General features: G+C 47.4%; 1 protein-coding gene across 7 annotated transcripts in view; it reads right to left on the minus strand.

Moving 5' to 3' along the window:
* The window catches only part of LOC140393052 (pantothenate kinase 1), a 92,076-nt gene that overhangs the window by 28,890 nt on the left and 50,733 nt on the right, over positions 1-12,453 (minus strand). For all 7 annotated transcript variants that reach the window (XR_011935479.1, XM_072479007.1, XM_072479008.1 and 4 more), the window contains exon 4: positions 3,040-3,216. Coding sequence is in view for 6 of the 7 variants with exons in the window: in XM_072479007.1 (XP_072335108.1) it covers positions 3,040-3,216 (177 nt within the window). In the remaining variant the exon portion in view is untranslated. The remainder of the gene's footprint in view (positions 1-3,039; positions 3,217-12,453) is intronic.

The raw sequence follows: 12,453 nt of genomic DNA on the forward strand, positions 1-12,453 counted from the left end.
TCGCTGACTATAATCCAATGAAACATGCAGTAACCTGCCTTCCTCTCGCTAACTGTAACTCAGTGAAACATGCAGTATCCTGCCTTCCACTCACTAACTATAATCCAATGAAACATGCAGTAACCTGCCATCCTCTCACTAACTATAATCCAATGCAGCACGCCGTAACCTGCCTTCCTCTCACTAACTATAACCCAATGAAACACGCAGTAACCTGCCTTCCTCTCACTAATTATAAGTCAGTGAAACATGCAGTAACCTGCCATCCTTTCACTAACTATAATCCAATGAAACACGCAGTAACCTGCCTTCCTCTCACTAACTATAATCCAATGAAACACGCAGTAACCTGCCTTCCTCTCACTAACTATAATCCAATGAAACATGCAGTAACCTGCCTTCCTATCACTGACTACAAGTCAGTGAAACATGCAGTGTCCTGGCTTCCTCTCACTAACCATAATCCAAAGAAACATGCAGTAATCTGCCTTCCTCTCACTAACAATAGCTCAGTGAAACATGCGGTAACCTGCCTTCCTCTCACTAACTATAATCCAATGAAACACACAGTAACCTGCCTTCCTCTCACTAACTATATGTCAGTGAAACATGCAGTAACCTGCCTTCCTCTCACTCACTACAAGCCAACGAACCATGCAGTAATCTGCCTTCCTCTCACTAACTATAACTCAGTGAAACATGCAGTAACGTGCCTTCCTCTCACTAACTATAATCCCATGAAACATGCAGTAACCTGCCTTCCTCTCACTAACCATAATCCAGTGAAACATGCAGTAAGCTGCCTTCCTCTAAGTATAATCCAATGAAACACGCAGTAACCTGACTTCCTCTAACTATAATCCAATGAAACACCCAGTAACCTGCCTTCCTCTCACTAACTATAGCTCAGTGAAACAGGCAGTAACCTGCCTTCATCTCACTTATAACTCAGTGAAACATGCAATGACCTGCCTTCCTCTCGCTGACTATAATCCAATGAAACATGCAGTAACCTGCCTTCCTCTCACTAACTAATCCAATGAAACATGCAGTAACCTGCCTTCCTCTCACTAACTATAATCCAATGAAACATGCAGTAACCTGCCTTCCTCTCACTAACTATAATCCAATGAATGATGCAGTAACCTGCCTTCCTCTCACTAACTATAATCCAATGAATGAGGCAGTAACCTGCCTTCCTCTCACTAACTACAACTCAGTGAAACATGATGGGCGCGATTATCCACTCCCGCGCCGGTTGGGAGAATCCCCTGGAGTGCCATTTTTCCCTGCCCTCCTGCGATTCACCCAAGCGGCGAGAACGGCCCTGTCGAGTTCTGCACGGCGCAGGCCGGAGAATCGCCCGGGACACCCAAAATGGCGATTCTCCGCTACACCCGCTATTCTCCGGCACGGATGGGCCGAGCGGCCTGCCGAAAACGACGGCTTCCCGCCGGAGCCATCCACAACTGTTCACTGCCGGCGGGACAGCACTGGAACGCTGGGGGGGGGGGGGGCGAGGGGGGTTCTTTCACCGGGGTAGGGCTCAAAAGGGGTCTGGCCCGCGATTGGTTCCCACCGATCGGCGGGCCGGCCTCTCTGAAGGAGGACCTCCTTTCCTCCGGGTACCGCAAGATCCATCCGACATCTTCTTGCGGGGTGGCCTCGGGGAGGACGGCAACCACGCATGCGCAGGTGACGCCAGTTACGTGGCGCTGGCTGCGTCATTTACGCGCCGCCGATTTTATGCGGCGCCAATGCCCGGCGCGCGCTGACGACGCTGCTTCCGCGACACCCTCCCCCCAGAGTTTCGCGCGGCCCCGATCCTAGCCCATTTTCGGGCCCTGAATCAGTCGAGATCGGGACCGTTTCGCGCCGTCGTGAACTTCGACGGCGTGGGCATTTAGTCGCGGGAGCAGAGAATCGCGCCCACAGTAACCTGCCTTCCTCTCACTAACTATAAGTCAGTGAAACATGCAGCGATTTGCCTTCCTCTCACTAACTATAGCTCAGTGAAACATGCAGTAACCTGCCTTCCTCTCACTAACTATAAGTCAGTGAAACATGCAGTGGCTTGTCTCCCTTTCACTTTCAATATGTTCTGCTTCTACGTGGTCAAAAGGCAAAAGTAAACCAAGTGGGCTTTGCCATTATTGTGTGAATCGGCCAACAACCTGCGGCAAGGAAAAGATTCCACTGTGGATTGTGAATCATCATAAATTGATACGACTATTTTGCTACTTTATGAAAACAGCTCTCAGCGTCCCCCTAATATGCATGCAGTTTCTGCATTCGCACAATAACTGCCAATTTAATGCTCTGTAGTACTTAACACTCTACACCTTTTGAATGACGAGATTTATGTTCCTGCAGCCCAAAATAGAAATGAGACTGACGGTGCAGTCATATTCCTGTAGCCAGCAAATTGTTAGTGACTGCAAATTTTCCTTCTTCCCCCCCACCCCACTTTCCTTCAAGTCAAATTTCTATTTCTTTTCCTGTACCTAATTTATCATATTTCTCAGTCGTTCTTCTGTTTATCAGCTTGTACTTCCAGTAATTTACAGAGCAAAGTCTTTGAGCTAAATGACAACGAAAAACGACTAACTGGGCACACTGAGGTGCCAATTCCAACCAATTTTAAGCCAGTGTGTGTGTGTTAGCATCCAGCAAGTCAGTCAAGTCCCAGCAAAGGCCCAACATGAACCACATCATTCAAGGACCAGCATAGCTGCCTGCATTTTTACAGAGGCAAAAAGACAGTCTGGCAGGGTGCACTGGCTGCCATGTTGGCCCCGTGTAGGTGACCACCCTGCTGGTCACGAACAGGAGGAATATGCCCAATTGTTGGCATAAGCAGATCTCAAAAATGCTCAAGAACCACTGAACACCTTCTCAGTAAAGCAGCATGCATTCTCCATGGGAATTTGAGGATATAAATTTGAGGCTGTGTATTATCCTCACCCCAGGCAGTTTCAATGAGATTCAAATCCCTACCCAATCACATGAATTCCAACAGGATACTCAGTTGGGACTTACCTGGAAGCTACCGCACATCCCAGTAGGCCAAACCGTTCATAGTCTCCTCCATAGATATCTTTAACTAGTTTGTCTACATTAGTGCTGTCTCCTTTCGCTGCCATCTCCAAAGCTTCTTCAAAGGTTTCGCACCCAGTAAGTAGACAACACAGGCCGAGGAAAGTTCCTCCACCAAGACTGAGGAAGGGGGGGGGAAGAAAACATTAATTGTGAAGCAAATGCAGATAAAAAGCGCTCAGCACAACTGCCTTTATTAGCAATAACTTATGTTTGCATGGCTTCTTGAACATAAAACATCACAAATCACGCCACAGGAGAATTATAAAATAAATTATGGCGCCAAGTCACATAAGGAGGTATTAGTCAGTTGACCAAAGCTCGGTTAAAGACCTGGGTGTTAAGAAGCATCTTAAAGGAGGAATTCCTGGCAGGTAGACGGAGAGGTGTGTGGAGGTAATTCCAGAGCCTAGCACCTAGAAAACTGAAGATGCAGCCACCAATGATGAAGCAATCATAGAATCATAGAAGTTTACAGCATGGAAACAGGCCCTTCGGCCCAACCAGTCCATGCCGCCCAGTTTTTACCATTAAGCTAGTCCCAGTTGCCCGCACTTGGCCCATAACCCTCTATACCCATCTTACCCATGTAACTATCTAAATGTTTTTTAAAAGACACAATTGTACCCGCCTCTACTACTACCTCTGGCAGCCCATTCCAGACACTCACTACCCTCCGAGTGAAGAAATTGCCCCTCTGGGCCCTTCTGAATCTCTCCCCTCTCACCTTAAACCTATGCCCTCTAGTTTTAGACTCCCCTACCTTTGGGAAAAGATGTTGACTATCTACCTTATCTATGCCCCTCATTATTTTATAGACCTCTATAAGATCACCCCTAAGCCTCCTACGCTCCAAGGAAAAAAGTCCCAGTCTATCCAGCCTCTCCTTATAACTCAAACCATCAAGTCCCGGCAACATCCTAGTAAATCTTTTCTGCACTCTTTCCAGTTTAATAATATCCTTCCTATAATAGGGTGACCAGAACTGCACACAGTATTCCAAGTGTGGCCGTACCAATGTCTTGTACAACTTCAACAAGACGTCCCAACTCCTGTATTCAATGTTCTGACCAATGAAACCAAGCATGCCGAATGCCTTCTTCACCACCCTGTCCACCTGCGACTCCACCTTCAAGGAGCTATGAACCTGTACTCCTAGATCTCTTTGTTCTATAACTCTCCCCAACGCCATACCATTAACTGAGTAGGTCCTGGCCTGATTCGATCTGCCAAAATGCATCACCTCACATTTATCTAAATTAAACTCCATCTGCCATTCGTCGGCCCACTGGCCTAATTGATCAAGATCCCATTGCAATCCTAGATAACCTTCTTCACTATCCACTGTGCCACCAATCTTGGTGTCATCTGCAAACTTACTAACCATGCCTCCTAAATTCTCATCCAAATCATTAATATAAATCACAAATAACAGTGGACCCAGCACCGATCCCTGAGGCACACCACTGGTCACAGGCCTCCAATTTGAAAAACAACCCTCTACAACCACCCTCTGCCTTCTGTTGTCCAGCCAATTTTGAATCCAATTGGCAACCTCACCCTGGATCCCGTGAGCTTTAACCTTCTGCAACAACCTACCATGCGGTACCTTGTCAAAGGCTTTGCTAAAGTCCATGTAGACAACGTCTACTGCACTGCCCTCATCTACCTTCTTGGTCACCCCCTCAAAAAACTCAATCAAATTTGTGAGACATGATTTTCCACGCACAAAGCCATGCTGACTGCCCCGAATCAGTCCTTGCCTCTCTAAATGCTTGTAGATCCTGTCTCTCAGAATACCTTCTAGCAACTTACCTACTACAGACGTTAGGCTCACCGGTCTGTAGTTCCCAGGCTTTTCCCTGCTGCCCTTCTTAAACAAGGGCACAACATTCGCCACTCTCCAATCTTCAGGCACCTCACCTGTGGCTGCCGATGATTCAAATATCTCTGTTAGGGGACCCGCAATTTCCTCCCTAGCCTCCCACAACACCCTGGGATACATTTCATCAGGTCCCGGGGATTTATCTACCTTGATGCGCTTTAAGACTTCCAGCACCTCCTCCTCTGTAATATGCACACTTCTCAAGACATCACTATTTATTTCCCTTAGTTTCCTAACATCCATGCCTTTCTCCACCGTGAATACCGATGAGAAATATTCATTCAGGATCTCACCCAACTCTTGTGGCTCTGCACATAGATGCCCTTGTTGATCCTTAAGAGGCCCTACTCTGTCCCTAGTTACTCTTTTCCCCTTTATGTATTTGTAGAATCTCTTTGGATTCTCCCTTGCATTATTTGCCAAAGCAATTTCATGTCCCCTTTTTGCCCTCCTGATTTCCCTCTTAACTCTATTTCGACAATCTCTATACTCTTCAAGGGATCCACTTGATCCCAGTTGCTTATGTACGTCATATGCCTCCTTCTTCTTTTTGACCAGAGTCTCAATATCTCGAGTCATCCAGGGTTCCCTACTTCTACCAGCCTTGCCCTTCACTCTAAAGGGAATGTGCTTACCCTGCACCCTGGTTAACACATTTTTAAAAGCCTCCCATTTACCAGCCGTCCCTTTGCCTGCCAACAGTCTCCCCCAATCTACTTCTGCAAGTTCCTGTCTGATACCATCAAAATTGGCCTTGCCCCTATTAAGAATTTTAACTCTTGGGCCAGACCTATCATTCTCCATAGCTATCTTAAAACTAATGGAGTTATGGTCACTTGTCCCAAAGTGATCTCTCACTAGCACTTCTGTCACTTGCCCTTCCTTATTTCCCAAGACGAGTTCAAGTTTTGCCCCCTCTCTAGTCGGTCCATCCACATACTGAATGAGAAATTCCTCCTGAATACACTCAACAAATTTCCCTCCATCCAAGCCCCTAATGCTATGGCTGTCCCAGTCAATGTTGGGAAAGTTAAAGTCCCCTACTACTACCACACTATTATTCTTGCAGCTATCTGTAATCTCCTTACATATTTGCTCCTCAATTTCCCGCTGACTATTTGGGGGCCTGTAGTACAGTCCTACCAAGGTGATCTCTCCCTTCTTATTTTTCAGTTCCACCCATATAGACTCAGTGGGCGAACCCTCGGATATATCCCCTCTAAGTACTGCCGTGATGTTCTCCCTAATCAAAAACGCCACTCCCCCTCCCCTCTTACCTCCTGTTCTATCCTTTCTATAGCATCTGTACCCCGGAACATTGAGCTGCCAGTCCAGCCCCTCCCTTAGCCATGTTTCAGTCATAGCTATAATATCCCAGTCCCATGTGCCCGTCCATGCCCTGAGTTCATCCGCTTTGCCCGTCAGGCCCCTTGCATTGAAATAAATGCAGTTTAATGTAGACCTTCCTTGCTCTCTGCCCTGCTTTCTCTGGTCATGCTTTACACACACTCCCTTCCTGCCTTTTGTTTCTGTCCCCACTGACTTCCTACATCGGTTCCCATCCCCCTGCCACATTAGTTTAAACCCTCCCCAACTGCACTAGCAAACACACCCCCGAGAATCAAAATCAGGGATACTCAGCAGGCCAGAATTAGAGGAACACATACGTTGGAGCCTGATGGAGCTAGAGGAGGTTATAGAGATGAGGGTGGGCAAGGCCACGGAAGGATTTGAAAACAAGAATGAGAGCTTTAAAATCAAGATGTTACTTGACCTGGAGCCAATGTAGGTCACAGGGGTGATAGATGAATGGGACTTGGGAGTTAACTGGCCTCAAATTTACATAGGGTTGAATGTGGGAGACCAGCCAGGAGTTTGTTGTCAAGTCGTGTGGTAACAAAGGCATGAATTAAGATTTCAGCAACAGATGAACTGAGACAGGGGCAAAGGTGCAGAGGTAGAAATAGACAGTCTCAGTGATGGCCCACGAATGAGATTGGAAGTTCATCTCAGGTCATTAATAATATCAAGATTACGAACAGACTGGTTTAATCTGACTATTGCCAGGTATAAAGTCAGTCGCTAGGAAATGGAGTTCACAGTGGCAAACGAAAACAGTGGCTTCTGTCTTCCCGATATTTAATTGGACATCCAGTCCTGAATTTTAGCTAAACTGCCTCGTAATTTAGCAACAGTAGAGAAATCAAGAGAGGTAATGGTAAGTTCGAACTATATCTTGGCAGTGTACATGTGAGAATGAGTGTTGTCATTTTGGATGATGTTGCTAATGGGCAGCATGCAGATGAGAAATAGGAGGGGGCAGGCAACAGCAATGGTGTGAGAGCGAGGATAAACTATTGCAGGTGATACGCTAGCTATTATTATAGGTAATAGGAGAGAGCAGTGCCAGCCAGACATCCATGGAGAGATGGTGTGGGTAAATAAATCTGCTGCAAACAAGATGAGATGCTTTAATGGAATTGATTGCATCCCTTGAGTGGAGTTAGTTTCTATTTCGCTTGCATAGCGAGACCAAGGATCTGGCTTGTTTCAAACATGATATAGCTGGCCAGCTGAACTCAACAAGGAACCAATGTTCAAATGGGTTTCACAACAATAGTGCTAATGTGACACTATTTCCTTGTGTATTTTGGCCGGTCCTAACTAAACATTTGATTATTTGTGCCTAAAACAGATGTCAGCATTCTGTAACTGAAGCTTCACACTTGGTTACGCAATGAAAATGAAGATCCTAATTTGTGTTATTTTGTCAGAGATGGTCTTCTGGAACATGAGGAAGAAATGGTTTCAAACTGAAACTTGAAAACTTAAAAAGGACGTTTTCATAGGAAGTTTTGAAGTTTGGTGAAAAAGGATGATACAGGTAGAGGGAAGCAATGCATCTAATAGTTAAGGAGCCTGGAATGACGAGCCATAGATACAAATTAAATGCCAGTTAGATCAAAAAGGAACATCTTAGAAACAAAGGGTTGTGAGACTGTGAACATTCACTTCCAGGGTTTGTCGTTGAGGCAGGAATGACAGCAAGATTTATTAGGTTGTATAGGTGGATGAAAAAGGGAATTAATAGATATGGGAGTACGGAAGGTAAATGTGATCAGGATTATTTACTTTCAGACGGATGGGAGATGTTCAGAGTTTGAGTTGAGAATCAGTAACTACAAGTTTTGTAATGGTTACAAAACGTAACACACCAACCTCACTTATTTGAAACACAGTACTTGACATCTAATCCTCAGTGTGTTTTGTTGACAGTTAACAATCAAGGCTATCTCTCTACCAAACCTAGCTTCCCGGAGGAAATATCTTTAAATATGGGGGTCTTCCAAAGTAGGACCACTTTCCTCATGCTAACTACACCGAAAATTAGCAACTTATTCACTTGCAACAAACTCCCTTTGCTTAGATATTGGGTTGATTGTCGTTGGTGAATATGGTGTGGAAAACTATAGCTTATAGGTTATTCAGTCCAAAGTTTTGTATATTTTGAAATTTTAACTGAAATGTTTCTTCAGCATGACAAAACCTCAGGCTCCTAAACTGCAACGTGAATGGGTCAGAAGCCTTGGGTTTGTGTGTGTGTGTGGGGGGGGGGGGCTGCGACTGAACGAGACCAAAATCTGACAGTGTTGACAGGTCAAGAGGTGGCAATGGTGGAGCACCACGGAACTTCAGTCACTGATGACTGACCAAGTGTGCAGGATCACCAAGTTCAGAATAGTGGTACCTACAACACAGGTGCAGAGAAAAAGTCCAACATCAGTGTTACCCAAGGGGTATTGAGGATAGACCAGGAGGTTCTTTTACAAAAATGTATTTTATTCCAAACATGTAAAACTCAGTAACATATACAGCAACACACTCCACAACTTCAGTCCAGTTGTATAATTTTTACCCTCTTATCCCCTTCCCCCCGCTCCCCACGACGAACAGTTCCTCAAACATTGCCATGAACAACCCCCACCGTGTCTCAAAGTCCTCCCCCGCCCCAGTCAGCTCAAATTTGATCCATTTCCAACCGAAGAAAGCCGTACAGGTCCCAAGGAAGGCCGCCACCCCGGCAGCGTATCCGATCTCCAATTTAGCAAGATCCTTCGGCGGGCGAAGGCCACAACGTCGGCCTTAGAGAGGCAAAGGCCACAACATCGGCCCTCTTCCCCTCAATCAGCTCCGGCATTTCCCATACCCATAGATCACCACCATTGGGTCCGGTCTGACCTCCACCCCCACAATTTTAGATAACGTCCCAAACACCGCCTCCCAATAACTCTCCAGCTTTTCGCAACCCCAGAACATATGTGCATGACTCGTAAGCCCTCGCCAACACTTCTCGCACTCATCAGCCACCTCTTGGAAAGAACCCCCTCATCCTTGCCCGGGTCATAAGTATCCTGTGCATCATCTTGAACTGAATGAAGTTCATCCTCGCGCAGGTCGAGGTTGAATTCACCCTACGCATCGCCTCGTATCACAGTCCCTAGCCTATTTCCTCCCCCACTCCTTCTCCCATTTGTTCTTGATTCTCACCACTTGCAACCGCCCCCCCCCCCCCCCCCCCCGCTCCTCCAACCACCCATATACATCCAGAATCATATCCCTACTCATCCGGGAGCAACAGTTGCTCCAATAGGGTGTACTCCGGCAACCTGGGAAATGTCCTCCACTTCCTGCAAAGTCCCTCGCCTGCATGTATCTAAATTCATCCCCCTCAGCAACTCAAACCTCTCCCACAACTCAGCCAGACCTCCGAACTTCCCTTCGAGATACGTCCATCACCCTCACCAGTCCCACCTCCCTTCACTTCCCATACATCCCGTCCACCTCCCCCAGCTTAAACCTATAGGTCTCGCACAGTGGTGTCAACAGCAACATCCCCTCCAACTTAAAGCGTCTCTGCAGCTGATTCCACACCATAACCGTCAAACATACCACCAGACTCCCTGTATACTTCCACTGAGCTAACGGCAGTGGAGCCGTTACCATAGCCCTCAGACTGGGTCCCCTACATGACTCCTGATCCATATTGATCCACTCCGCCCCTTCACCCCACACCATCGCTTCATCTTATCCACATTCGCTGCCCAGTAATAGTGCAGTAGGTGCAGGAGCGCCAACCTTTCTCTGTAGCAGGGCTCTCTTTACCCTCAGCGCCTTTCCGCACATATAAACTCTGAAATCACTGTCTCCAATTTCCAGAAAAAGGCCTTCGGAAGAAAGGTTAGGAGGGTATGGAAAACTAACAGGACCCTTGGCAGCACATTCATTTTTACAACCTGCACCTCCCTGCGAGTGTCAGCTGTCATGTATCCCATCTCTTAAAATCCCCCTAATCTCCTCCACTAACGTTGTCAAATTCTACATGTGCATCCAGCCCATTCTCGTCACCTGAACCCCAAGCACCTGAACCTTTCCCTAGCTACCTTCAACAGCAACATCCCCAAGTTGGCCCCCACCACATTGACCAGAAACACCTCACTCTTCCCGACATTTAACTTATTCCCAGAGAAGGCCCCAAACCTCACCAATATTCCCATAATCCTACCCATAGTCGCCAAGGGGTCCAACACAAACAACAGGTCATCCGCACACAACACCCCGGTGCTCCCCACTCCCCCTCGACCCCCTTAGGACCATCAGCAAGAGTTCAAACACCAGTACAAACAAACACCAGTACAAACAACGGCAACAGCGGACATCCTTGTCTCGTTCTCCTATGCAGCCCAAACCGCCGTGAACTCATCCCTTTGTCCATACACTTGCCATACATATAAGAAACTCACCCACGGCACAAACTCGGGCCAAACCAAACCTATCCAAGATCTCAAATAAATACCTCCACTTCATCCGATCAAAAGCCTTCACTGCATCCATAGACAATAACCTCCGGCACTCGCCCCACTGACAGTCATGACAACATTCAACAGCCTCCTGATGTTTCTGGAGAGCTGCCTACCCTTTACGAAACCGGTTTGATCCTCAGCGACCACCCTTGGCACACGTCCCTCCATCCTCCCCACCACCAACTTTTACGTCTCTGTTCAACAACGAAATGGGCCGATATGGCCCACAGTTCCAACAGATCCTTCCCCTTCTTCGGGATTAGTGTGATCGATGCCTGCATCAGTGTCTCCGGTAGCTCCCCCTTCTCCAACGTCTCACTAAATATCCCCAGCAAGTGAGGTGCCAACTCTGTCATGAACACCTTATAAAACTCCACCGGAAAACCACCCGGCCCCAGAGCAGTCCCTGACTTCACCCCCCTAATGCTGTCAATCACCTCCCTCAGCCTCAGCTGCTCCTCTAATGCCTGTTTACTCTCTTCCTCCAACCATGGAAACTCCAATCCATCCAGGAACCATCTCATATCCCCTTGCACTCCATTCGGCTTCGCCCTGTACAGCTTCTCGTTGGATCCCTGGAACACCTTATTTATCCTCCCCGGCTCTGACGACCTCCCCCTTCTCTGTTCGCATCTTTACAAACTTCTAACTCCCCCAAAGAAAAAAAAAAAAAACACCCTACGGAACACACAATAACCACAACCTCCAACCTTTGCAGATACAACTTCTCCGTCTCACACCAACTTTCAGTTCTCCCCAGTATATAGTCCCTTTTAAAATCATTGGCCTCTTGGCGTTTCAAAATAGTACTCCCAGGAGTGACAGTTTAGCCAGGCACAGCACCCCAAACCGAATCTCCCTTCGATACAAGAACCTCCTTGGTCCTTGAATCCTGCACGCCACTTCGCCAGCTCTGTACCAATATCTTGATATATTCGGATAGGATTACCTCCCATTCACAGTCTCGCTTCTCCCTGGCCCATCGTAGAATCTTCTCCTTCTCAACAAATTTGTGCAGCCGCACAAGCAGCAGTTCCCCCGCTCTCAGCATCTGCCTGAAAGACCTGTGGGCCTGGTCTACCTCTGGGGCATTTTCCAGCACTCCCTCCCAGGGCAGCACGGTAGCACAGTGGTTAGCACAGTTGCTTCACAGCTCCAGGGTCCCAGGTTCAATTCCCGGCTTGGGTCACTGTCTGTGCGGAGTCTGTACATTCTTCCTGTATCTGTGTGGGTTTCCTCCGGGTGCTCCGGTTTCCTTCCACAGTCCAAAGATGTGCAGGTTAGGTGGATTGGCCATGCTAAATTGCCCTCAAGTGTCCAAAAGGTGGGGTGGGGCTACTAAGTTATGGGAATAGGGTGGAGGTGTGGACTTGGATGGGATGCTCTTTCCAGGGGCTGGTGCAGAATCTTTCTGCACTGTAGATTCTTTGATTCCTCCACCAACCCAGCCAACATCCTTGACAGATATTTTGTGGTGCTTGTTCCTTCCACACCCTCTGGCAGCCCCACAATCCGCAGGTTCTGCCGCCTGGATCTGTTTTCCTGCTCCTCCACCTTCACCAACGTGCATAGGTCCCCAAGGACCCCCACCCCCGCCTCAAAGGACATGAT

Source organism: Scyliorhinus torazame, chromosome 16 (genome assembly GCF_047496885.1).
Source record: "Scyliorhinus torazame isolate Kashiwa2021f chromosome 16, sScyTor2.1, whole genome shotgun sequence".
NCBI lineage: Eukaryota > Metazoa > Chordata > Chondrichthyes > Carcharhiniformes > Scyliorhinidae > Scyliorhinus > Scyliorhinus torazame.